At 45.2% G+C, this 12,755-nt stretch overlaps 1 protein-coding gene across 1 annotated transcript in view; it reads right to left on the bottom strand.

The window, feature by feature from the left end:
* GARRE1 (granule associated Rac and RHOG effector 1) overlaps positions 1–12,755 on the bottom strand; it is a 64,147-nt gene that overhangs the window by 22,711 nt on the left and 28,681 nt on the right. The window contains exons 2-3 of the mRNA XM_075838465.1: positions 10,416–11,641; positions 3,398–3,583 (exon numbers count right to left, since the gene is read on the bottom strand). Of these exons, the coding sequence (XP_075694580.1) occupies positions 3,398–3,583; positions 10,416–10,901 (672 nt within the window). The 5' untranslated portion in view covers positions 10,902–11,641. The remainder of the gene's footprint in view (positions 1–3,397; positions 3,584–10,415; positions 11,642–12,755) is intronic.

The raw sequence follows: 12,755 nt of genomic DNA on the forward strand, positions 1-12,755 counted from the left end.
CATCTCATAGGTAGAAAGCAGTTACAAAGAGGGTCTCGCTCTCTCTGGAGGACCTGTCCTGTATTACACAGACAACACATGGATATGAATGGACACTGTGCAATGCTTATTTTCCCCTGTGGTGGCGCTGCAGAGAAATGTAACACTTACTGCCAGGTTTCCCAAAGAGTACATCTGATCGCAGGCGGTCCAGCAGGGGGACGCTTTGTGATCAGTGTATCGGTCAAGGGAGCCTTCTAACAAGTAGGGATTGTCCAAAGCAGACAATCCCTTTAATAATGCAACAGTAGATTATGTTGGGGTTTGGGGGGAGGTTGGTTGCATTTCGATGGACTGTACCGTAGACTATGCCACCACCAATAATCTGCTGCCCATCAGATGTATAAAAGAGCAGGATTTGACTTCTAAAATGATCAAATTACTCAACGGGCAGCCGAGTTACATCAGTGATGTCCCCAGTGCACACAGATAATCATACCTTATACCAACACAACATGAGAAACACAAAAACAAAAGCACAAAGAATAACGCCAATGTTTCTAAATGAAACAAACGCGATTTTATCGCTATAGGTGAAAGTTTGGTTTTCCTTCGCATTATTCACAGAACACGAAGTGCGGAGGACTGCAACCTGCGACTCTCCAGGGCATGCTGGGAGTTGTAGTCTCACAACAGCTGGAGGACCTGCAGATCAGTGGTTCAGTTCTAGAATTCACTGGAAGATTCAGGTAACTTCCAGAGAGGGAACATCAATACCCAAAAGGGAATTCCAAGTCGTAGGTAGGGCTGATAAATCGACTTCAGGAAAGTGGAGGTTACGAGACTCTTACTTTTTCTCAGTTAAGTAAATGTTTATAGTCGGCGCTCTCTCCCTCACCGCAAAGAGACAAAATCCGGAGCGAGAATATTACGGGAACCGGGGCTTAAAAAGCAGCTTTCAAGTCCTCAATCGTCTACATGAATCGGAGTTCCCCTTACATATGTATTCTAAAAGAGTATTATTGTGAGTAGCCGGCGATCACCCGCGCTGGCACCGGCACGTTCTCCCACACAACACAAATGCTCCAATTAAAAAAAAGGTCAGTATGTGGACGGATATGTCCCCCTGCAAACAATACACAAAGGTCTACACAGACCAGAATAAATGGAACGAGCTGCCTCCTGACACTGGTACGGGCCAGTTACTGTAGACATGGTCGGCTCAACTACGTGGTAACTGGAAGGATATAGCAGAATCATGTCAGCGTCCGCAGCACCGGACCAGGTCTCATTCATTTCCCCTACGCAGAACACCAGTCGCTGTGTTATTCCTACAGCATGAAACATGCATAATCCACTTAACATAATGATATAATCACAGGCCTGAGTCACAAACAGTACAATATAAACATGACTGAAGAACAGAGTCGCGCGAGGCACCGACGTCATAGTAATGGGACTGTGGATTATCTTCAGAAACCTTAATGGGTCAAAAACCGGACTACTAATCTGTTTGGACATTATTCTAATGGGCAACTGTCTTTGGTACCTGCACCTAAAACGTTAACTAGGCACAAGTATTACAAAAATCTGATTAACGCAGCAGCCCGAGACGAATATTGGCATGGTGTGACTGCTGCCAAGCTGTTCCAACTTTGAGCCTTATCTGACAGTCTAGTTACTAGGGAATGCACTGCCGAACAACCAAAATATTTCCAATCTGGTTGCCAGGCAGCGCATCACTAGCGATCAGTTAGGGTATGTGCACACACACTAATTACGTCCGTAATTGACGGACGTATTTCGGCCGCAAGTCCCGGACCGAACACAGTGCAGGGAGCCGGGCTCCTAGCATCATACTTATTTACGATGCTAGGAGTCCTTGCCTCGCTGCAGGACCACTGTCACGTACTGAAAACATGATTACAGTACGGGACACTTGTCCGGCAGCGAGGCAGGGACTCCTAGCGTCGTACATAACTATGATGCTAGGAGCCCGGCTCCCTGCACTGTGTTCGGTCCGGGACTTGCGGCCGAAATACGTCCGTCAATTACGGACGTAATTAGTGTGTGTGCACATACCCTTAGATTACCCAGGTCCAGAATAGTCAGACAATCGGACAGGTCATACTGTATTATCCGGCAGTCCGTATTAGGTTTTCCTCATCGTTACGTATTTTGCTGCGGAAAACACGTTATCAAAATACGCAGAAAAACAAAAAAGGAATTTGCATGGAAAAACTGCACCTAGTCGCGCGTTTTTCAATGCGGTTTTTAAGTTTTGATGCGTAAAGCGGTGCGTTTTCATGCTGCAGGTTTTGATGCCCTTTTTCCTTAGGACCAGACAGATACAATTCGCAAAGCAGAAACGCAATATAAGTCAACCTGCGGTGCGTATTTAAAAAATCCGCAGCAGGTCAGTTTACGTGCCGGAAAGAAACGCAGCGTGTACGTGAGATTTCCTGAAATCTCATGGACTATGCTGGTACCGTATTACGCTGTGGATTTGCTGCATGTAATACGCATCGTGTGCACTGAGCCTTGGGGTAAACCTGCTGGCCTCTCTTATTAGGGAGACTTCTCTTCTAATGTTAACCCTGGACAGCCCCTTCAACGTATCAGGATACCGAAATTCGCATTTCCCCCAGATCTGTACTTGGGTTCAGCAGGGGACGCTGGGGAATACAATAGAAATGTTTGCTTCTGAAGGAGTTGAGGGTCAGGAGCATATATGGCTGCCATGACACATGGTGCCCGACGTGAGATACCACTCAAATGAATGAGACAGAAAAATCTACCATAAAACTATAGTTCTGTCTACGTCCTACTCCCTGTATAAACCATGGTTTGTATAGGTGGCGCACTTCATGTTTGACGGTGATCACTAGGCTATGGGATCCTTTAATGTGCGAGGCCAGAAGATTTCCATTATGTAATGCCGCAGCTACTACCCGTGATGACAGGCTGATAGAGACAAACCCTAAGCAGAGATTCAGCCGTGTTTGTTCCATTTATCTTCAAAGGACTAAAGACAAACAGCAAAAGGTCTTGAGATAAAGCCAAACGGATTCTTCCCATGTCCTGTATTATATCGGCCCGTGCTCAGCCGGTTACTTATTTTCCACGGACTCGTCGTAGCGCCGCATCTCCCACATTCACTAGAACAAGGTTCTTGCCCTTTGAATCATTAAGTGACAGACTTGCCAATGTGGGTGATGAAAGGAGCAAGATCCCTACACCGCACATCCTCAGACTTTATTATACACATTGGTTTGTTCCCGTGCCACATGAGTCAAGTATGACTGTGAGGCCGGACAATGTCCTCCATCCTCCTGGGTCAGAGGTCTTAAGACGAATGCCGTCAGACATGAAATATGTAGCTCGGGGACTGCTGAAAGAAAGGTTATTGGTTCCTCACCTCGGTCGCTCCTCGCCAAGTCCTCACCGCTTCGTCCAGCCCTCTTGTGGGGCTCAGGTCACCGGATCCGGGAGCGTTCTTACGCTCTTGTGCTATCGCTTCAGCAAAAGGCTGCACTTTTTGCAACGCCTGGGACAAGAACTGAAAATGAACCTGCATCACAGTCAAGAAACAGCGACCAAGCACCTGAGGAGAAGAGGAGAATAATAGAAAGGTTACTGAAGATCATAAAGGAAATTCAGATATTTTTACAGTAATACACATGGTTACCAGCTCGGCTCTGCTATACGGTGAAGGAAGGAACATCCTGTATCGACTATCCCAAAATATCAAACACAAAATCTTTGAATTGCTTCTACTAGTAAAATCTATTCAGCGGCTTCTTTGCTTTGTTTCTGGGATTGCTGGGTGGCACAAACATGGCTGCTATTAAAGCCACTCAGCTTTCCCAGCTTCCTGAATGGCTACCTAGTAATGCAATAAATCCCCACTCCTGCATCAATGCATAAGTAAGCAGATTTGATGCAAAGATCTCTAAGAAAGCTGGACGATGAAAACCCCTATAGTAGCACCCAAGGAAAAAGAAAATCTTAAAGGATAACTAAATGTTCAAACTTCTTACATGTCATAGTGACATGTCAGCAGTTTTGGATCGGTTGGGGTCTGAGCACTGAGACCCCCACCAATTGCTAAAACGAAGCGGCAGAAGTGCTCATGTGAGCGGCTTCAGTTGCGGTTCTGCTTTTCTTGGAAAGCCGATGTAGCGGTGTACGGGCTGAATAGATAGTCCATGGGCCCGTACATCGACTTTTCTTGGAAAGCCGAACAGAAACGAAGAGGTTCAGCGCTCACACGAGCCCTTCTCCAGCTTCGTTTTAGTGATCGGTGGGGGTCTCAGTGCTCGGACCCCCACCGATCCAAAACTTCTGACAAGTCACTATGACATGTCAGAAGTTTGTCGACCATTTAACGATAGATTCGAGAACGCCAAGACTTCACAAAACCTCCACGTGTGAACACTAGATAATCTCTAGAATCATACAATGAACCTTTCATGCCAGCAGGGGAATTCCTGAATCATCTGTAAGATGAAATTTGATGCGTCTTTAGGAAGAAATATGAAATTGTACCTGTGGCCCCGGAGGGATTCTTGTAATATTTTCCAAGACCTAAACCTCGGCTCATCATCGGACACCGCTTTAAAAAGTTTCTAGAAAAGCTGGTTGACAATCCAGCTCTTGCAGGCAATGTCACCCAGCTTTCCTAGAGTCCTGAATGGCAAACATGCCTGGATATACACAGTGGTATGCGAGCCGGGAGATGTATGGCGGAAATGCTATTCAGGACGCTGGTTGAGAGATACAACTGTAGCCCTATCGTTTGTCACCCAGCTTTCTAAGAAACAGATATAAGCAAGAAACATCAGTCTGCTGCTAAGACGCGCAGGACGAGAAGATGCGGATTATGTGGATGAGAAGTATCAAGAAAGGAATGGTAAAAAGTTTACAACAGGAAAGGAATGAGATCGGTTACTGGCGTAGCGTCTATTTTCCCCTCAGACATGTGCAGACAAAGACACTTCAGAGCGCCAGCGTCCCTTACAACGCAGCTGGCTTCACAGGGGGAGGAAATAAAGAGTCTATTTTCGTCCCCTGACGTCTGGCAACGAGCGGCTTGTCAAACAACAAAACGTCATGTCTTGTGCAAGCAGCATAAAAAAAAAACAACACACATGAATGAAGGATCCGCGTGATCAGAAGGAAAATACACAGGGCTATAGTGACCGACACCAAGGTGTGCGTCACCAGCTGCTATGGCGGCCACAAACCTAAAAACAACACCCACAAAACAGCCCAGTGCACTACAAAGTTATACGACTACTATACTGCCTATGTAAGTCAGTCCTTACTGTAGTTCTGCCATTCCATTCATAAACCAGAGGGGTCAGTGCTATGGGTCCAGCTCAGGTGGGAGTATGCCTGAAACTATCCTAAATTGCATGAGAAAAGAAGACTGGCTATATAGATGTCCATATGCAAACCCGGGGAGGGGAGGGGGGTTACAAGTATAGATCGCACCAAGAACCGGATACGAAACTGTTTGGCAGATTTATTCCCAGAGCAACGTTGATATTTTCTTCTTTTTTTTTGGCGAGTGTCGATTTAATAGGAATGTCAAAAAAGCAGCGCATAGTTTTTGTGTTCTCTTCTTGGAAAGTTTGTGTGTGTCCGTAGGGAAGGAACAATGCGAGTCTGGATTAGTCAAGATAAAGCAGAGCGGAAATAGCGCAGACGGAGAGGAGCTGGGGAGTGTTTGTTGTGCTGGGACAGTGAGCAACTTATATAGGAAATCCTGGGACTTGCCCTTATTCCCCGAGCGCTATATAGGACGTTCATGTACAGACCTGGAGAGTCACCAAGACCGGGACAATAAAACATGCGACACATGAACAATCACAACTCAACACGGAAAGATTTGGACGTGGTAGGAGTTGGACATGAACATTTGGGAATGGTGGGGGGGGGGGGGGGTATTTTTCCTGTGGCCTGATGACCTCATGTCATTGACCCAATATTATATTTGTGACGTAGCAGTCTGCACCACATAAGGACTATGGTCTGTCCCCATCAGAGAAGGGTTTCCGGTCTTTATGCAAATAAAGTTTATTATAGAATTAAAACTTTTGGAACTTTCCAATATAGGATCTGTGCTTCCTGCCGGTAGATCCAAATCTTCAGGTTTACATCCAGAAGCCAAAAATCTGACCTGTTGCGGTAATACCTGAGCAAGGTTAAAGTTGCAGATGATATAGCGGCAAGACCTGCAAAACCCCCCACACCCCCTCTGCGATTCTAATGCACTGAACTTAGAACAAAGGGGTTCATGGTGATCGGACTGTGTTGTGATCCAAGTTCATCATAGTAGAACTTTGAGGGTCTGGATCTTGTGGCCATAACGGACACGGGCCCTGGCGTGTTCGCCCTCGTTCACATCTGCATTGGGAGACTCCGTTAGGGACCTCTGTCGTAGATCCAGCTGAAAATGCTGCGCTTAGGTTTCCGGCAAAACCACGGACACCCTGCCGAAAACCGATAGAAACTATTGTCAATTCATTCCGTTGGCTGCCGACATTGTCCGTCGTGCAATAGAAACGGCGCTTCAGTTTTTTTCGTTCTGCTCCTCTGGCAGAGGAGAATTGCTAAAAGAGCAACGCAGCTATGACCCCAGCCTAACAGTGGCCCTCTCTTGCAATGGGCCGTGCACCTGTATCTGATGGACATGATTAGGGCAGGTTGTCATTCTCCAGATGCATCCAGTCACTGCCAACAAGCAGAGATCTTGAAATTGGTGAACACAGACAAAGTATATTAGAATGTTGCATTATACAAAGATTAAAGGGGACCACTCCGCAAAGAATGCAATATCACATGGTGGTGATGGGGCGCCGTGGCTCTAAGATCTAGGGCCATTTTCAAAAACGTATTAAATAAAGCAATCCCGGGGGGGTTCTTGGCAGGAAAAAGATCATTTGCTCTTCCATGGAAACAGCTGTAAAACATTCAGGTCTCCAAATGGGAAGTGAGGTCTTCCTGCAGCACAGGACACCATGCAAAAAGGACGAGGTGGCGGCACGGACCACGGCAATGCAAAAAAGTACAGTGGTTACTATGGGCCGCACCAATCAATTCAAAGGAAATATCTCACGGGCTGCTAAAGAGGGCACCAAAATGTTTCCATGTTAGAGTCACCTCTAATTGTATATCCGTCACCCTGGTGTATTTAAAAAAAAAAATATGGAAATAATCCCCAGTAAAAGATGCTTTATTTTTACTCTCGCACATTCCATGGACACAAGTAAAAATAGAGGGTAACCCGCGGAACACACGTTCCAAAGAAAGACACCAGGAGCCTGGACCTCACTGACCTATTACCCTCCTGCAACTTTTACTGACTACTTCGTTTGAATCCTCGTTTTTTTCAGTAAAATATTTTTAGCATTCCAGCAAGTTGTATTATTTATCCTGGGAAGGAACAGCAGAGCTTATCGAATGGGCAGAAGTGACCCGTATCCCAGGGAAACTGCAATGATTGAGGAAAAAAGGTCCCAGCTAAGTGAAAACGATGCAATGAATGTACAGGCCTAACGAGCGACCCAAACCTTCTTCGAGAATGACAAGGATGAACTTTTCGGGTTCAGAAAAGCCGTACGATATAAAGCGAGGGAAGAACGTTTGTAGAAACCCCGGTAATCATACGTCACATTTACAAGGGGCTTTGCAGTTTTCTGACTTTCTAGGAAATATACAAAAATTTGCTGTGAGCCACATAAATGCCCTAATGAAGGGTTTCAAGTATTCTTGTGCCACTGACTGGTCAAATTTTAAGTAATATTGGCTCTCTGGCTCCTGGGACGTCACCAATAAGATTTTCCTTTGTGTCCAACTTAGACAACATGGTGACGTCAGAACCCCTAAAGGCCATGTACAACTTGTAACTTTAAAAAAAAAAAATTTAAAATCAATCAATGATTTCAAGCACTTTTTCAAAGGACTTAAAACATTTTTTTACGATATAGCTTCTGCGTGTCCTGTATACGTAAAAGCTGTATCATTTTCTCTCAGCCGATTCAGTCAGTTAAGCTGAACTGACGGCTTGGCTGAGTGTGGGTCCTGCGTGTCTGACACACAGGATCCACCCAATAGCGATCATATCTAAGCTGACCAACTTAGGCTTCGTTCACATCAGCGTCAGGGTGCCGTTCTGACGTTCCACCGGAGCTTTCCGTCAGAACGGGACCCTGACTGAGACAAGCGGAAACAATAGGTTTCCGTTTGCATCACCATTGATTTCAATGGTGACGGATTCGGAGCCAATGGTTTCCGTTGTGCAAGGTTTCCGCCGTTTTGACGGAGTCAATACCGTAGTCTACTTGGCTATTCATTCCGTCAAAACGACCGAACACTTACACAACTGAGACAAGTGTAAACTATTGGCACCGGATCCGTTACCATTGAAATCAAGGGCTCAGTTCCGATAGAAAGCTCCGACAGAACATCGCCCTCGCGCAGATGTGAACGAAGCCTTTGATGGATCCTGCGCGTCAGACATGCACGACCCGCTCTCAGCCGAGCCGTCAGTTTAGCTAAACTGACACATGCAACAGACAAAACGATACAGCTTCTATGTATACAGAATACATAGAAGCAGTTTCGTAAAAAGTAAAAAGTTTATTCTAATTTGGGGGGGGAGGGGGGCAGCAATTCTGCATTGTGTCTTGGGATTTATCTCCGAACTGTTTGTATCAGAAAGTCATCTGTATATAATGGTGCGGGCGCAGCTCCGCGCCCTCCCCACGCTGCACACGTATGGCTGTGATATTTCTCTTCTGTAAATATACAGGTCAATGGAAGAAGACGTTCTATACCATCTATTTAAGAAGACAACACATGCTCTATGATCCGAATACAAAATGACAAAAAGTGTGGTCCCACAGCTCTGATCTAGAAGTCTCGGGATACGTACACACATCTCCACGTACACAGCACAGTGTAAACAACGCTCCTATACAATACCAGCTCATATATATATTAGAACGTTTTACCACTTGTCGTACTATATTCCTTTAGGTTTATATACTATAAAAGGTATAGACTGAGCGCACATGCCCGGTCAATGCTCTACGACCTTCACACGCATTTTTATTCTGCATTTTAAAATACATGTAAATGACAATGTGCTGCTACAGTTTTTTTTTATGCCGTTTTTAATTATTGACACCGGTCAGTCATTTTTCCTGCCATTTTTGAAGTCCTAAAGAGAACCGTATGGAGAAAAATGTCAGAAAAAGAAAATACGTCATACCCAGAGGATGCTGCGTTTCATAAAAATATCACTGACCCCAAAAATACTACAAAAACGCCAAAACGCTGCGTATTTCACTAGAGTTGAAACAAACACCTGGTTGCAGTGTTTTTGCCCCAAAAAAAAAACTGTGGGAAAAACACCAAAGACACGTCAACATGCTGTGTGAGAAACCGGCCTATTACAGGCTAGGACCAGCCGATTCTCAAAATTTGCAGGCCAGACCAACACCTCAAAAGAGTCTGTTTTGAGTCAAACCCTTAAAGGGGTATTACCATTTTAGCCGTCAGATATGCCATAAATGTCTAAGATAGGAATACCCCTTTAAAGACGACCTGCCAGCTCTCCTCCTAACATGTCTGTTTTAGCAAGTACATGCATGCCCCATCAATTTTTCCCAGGAGAATGGAAAGATGCAGAGTTCTGTTATTCCTCCTGGAAATGTATGAATTGAAAACTGGGTGTCCCTAAAGAGCCTGACATTCAGCGCTGATTGGACAGTGCAGGGACACGCTCCTTTGACAAGTTCCCGCTTTATTCATACATTTCTAGGAGGAACAACAGAGGGGAATGCAAATAGTTCCATTTTTGTTTATTCTTTTTTAAAAAAGCATGTCTGGAGTGCTGAAAGGACCTGTCATCTCTCCTGACATGTATATTTTTAATAAATAATTGCATTTCCCATGAATTAATTCTGGAACATATTTTACGAGAAATTTTGCCGTTCCTCTTATTTCCGCTTCAAAATTTATGAATAAATGGACAACTGGGTGTTACCATTCTCCTTGTCAAAGGGGCGTGTCCCTACATATTCTCAACCGGTCAGCACTGATTCGACAGGGTCAGCTTGTGTAGAGACACGCCCTCAACCGTTAACACCCAGTTGTCAATTTATTCATAAAACTTCTAGGAGGTGTAACAGAGGAACAGCACAACATACAGTTTTAAGAAAAGATGCTACAGAATAGTTTTTTTTAATAGGGAAAACAATTATTTACTAACAGACACGTCAGGAGAGGAGACGGGTCCCTGTTCTTGGACTAGAGGTTTTTCAGCCCAGATGAGGTCTAACCATAAGAACTAGAAAAGCGATGTGCAGATTCCCAACATTGTAATACAGCTGCATAGAATATAATCAAAATGAAGATCAACTGACCTCTATATCCTGCAGGCTGAACTCATTCTGGTCTTTAAAGTTGGCAGCCCCTGCGCTCAGCTCCATCAGCATTTTTGCTATCTCTGGTTTTATTGCTGCAGTGAGTCGACTGGCAGCCTCCATGACATGTTCCTGCACGTCTTTGAGTTGCATAGCTGCCTTTGAGTAGTGCGAGTAACGGAAAACGCTGCTGAAAAGGTCAGTGAGGAAAGTGCTGGCGCGGCAGAAAACATTGAGAGCATCCAAATACTTGGAGATACCCTGCTGGATATCCGCTATGGGCGTAGTGTGGGCAGCAGGGTGAGGGCAGCTGCCCGTGTTAGCAGAAGATATTAAAGGGGTAGTTGAGGCCAAGGGTGCGCTCAGAGTCCGGCTGAGCTCAGGCATCTGGTACTGCTGGTGTTGCTGCACCTTCTGCTTGGACCCGCCAAGCAAAAACCGCCTCTTGTAGTCCATTTTACTTTCCTGTGCGCTGCAGCAATACATAGGTGACCTACTAGCCACAGGTGCCCCTAACCTAAATCAGCCGTGCCAACAAAAACCACCTCCAGTTGGTTGGCTATGTCAAATAGTAGAGCAGGGCGGCAAACATAGGTTGTGTACAAGGCATTTCCAAAAGGCAGGCTGTGTAATGTGTATGAGCGGAGTCAGAAAGGCAGCAGATCCGCTGACTTAGGGATTTTTTTTAGTATTCGGTGCAGCCCAGCTGCAGTTCACAACTTGTAGTTTGGAAGCCAGCTGAAGTATTCCACAATGAGATGTGTGGGCCTTTCGCGTCTAGGGCTCGGGACCTGTTAACTCTTCCCGTCAACACAAGAGTTTCCACTGCAGCCAAAAAAAAAAAGAACTTTCACGTATCCCAAGTCAGGAGTGTAACAGGAAAAGAATACACGAAATTCCAATGGCCCCTCCCCCACAACACACCAAACAAAAAAAGCAAAAATACTGATCAACAGCTGGTAGGTACGAAGCAATCCGGAGAATATGTGGGATTTGTGTAGACGATACAGTCCGGCAGATCCAGTCTGCGCTGATGTGCCTCTAATACTGTGTTCTTGACAGTGTGAAGTCACAGATTTGCTGCTGGAAGTTCCCCTCCCCTCGTCTTCCTCTCTGGGTTTGTTGAGGTAGTTTTAGTTACAGCGGAAACAAGTGCAGCTCCCAGATTGAGTTCGCTCTGGAGAAAGAATGCACACAATGTATTTGTAAGGCCTCTGGGTCATTTCCTGGCAAAGGAAAAAAAACAAAAAAAACAGGGAGAGAGGGTTTTAGTTTTTGTTATTTCAAGAATTTTGCAGCCTCGCTAGGAGGAGCGCCGCCTACAGGACGTAAAGTGAAAGCGGACATTGTCCTGTAGTCTACGTGGGAACAGAACATTTTCACTTTCACCATAACTCCCAACATTTCACATGGTTCATTGTGCATTGTCCGTGCGTCTATACTCACCAGCTTATATGCAACAAGTTCTGAAATAGGGCTTGTCCACACGTAACTGAATCGCTGCAGAAAATCTCTCAGAAATTCTGCGTTTTTTTTTTACTGCAGAGATGGTGCGGATTTTGCTGCGTGTTTTTTTTTTTTTAAATGTTTGGAGATGGTGACATGTCCTCTGAAAAACGCAGCAATTCAGTCCACTTTACGCAGCAGGAATTTAAATGCTGCGGTACCAAAAATACGTTTGGAAATTTTACGCAGCGTGTGGATGAGATCTGTTACATTGTTACATCTCCCCCACTTTGCTGCTACTTGTATTCTGCTGCGTATTTTCTGTCCGCAATTCCTGGACGGAAAGTACAGCGCAATTCCGCTACGTGTGGACAAGCCCATAATGTACAGGGTTGGGGGGCCAATAGGCATGCATTTTAATGGAGCGGCAATAGGTTTGTTATAGGGTGCATGATCCTTTACTGTACCTACTATTTCATACAGAGGCAAAAAGAAGATTTTTCTGTTTCTGTACAAATGTGGTGGAAACAATTTGTCGCATGTTCTATCGGACGGCGTTTAAACGGAGTTACAAGGACGCGTATCTTCTAGGGGAGATGGTTACGGCTCCTTTACTAAGGCCACAGTTACACCTAGATTTTTTGTAGTGATGGAGATTCAGAGGAATACATTGAGCTGCATTGCAAGTCACTGCACTCCTGTGATCTGCAGTTGTCACTTGACCGTTAAAATTAAAAAAGCTGACCATCCATCTTTATCTGGGAGCCTGCGGAGGTAATAGTCTGCAGTATGTGGGCAGCTAAACTTTTGACACGTCAGAAGTTTCTATCACTGGGTGTCGGAGCACGGAGACCCTCACCGCTCGCTAAAACAAAGTGACAACCATGCAGGAGA

Source organism: Rhinoderma darwinii, chromosome 9, assembly GCF_050947455.1.
Source record: "Rhinoderma darwinii isolate aRhiDar2 chromosome 9, aRhiDar2.hap1, whole genome shotgun sequence".
NCBI lineage: Eukaryota > Metazoa > Chordata > Amphibia > Anura > Rhinodermatidae > Rhinoderma > Rhinoderma darwinii.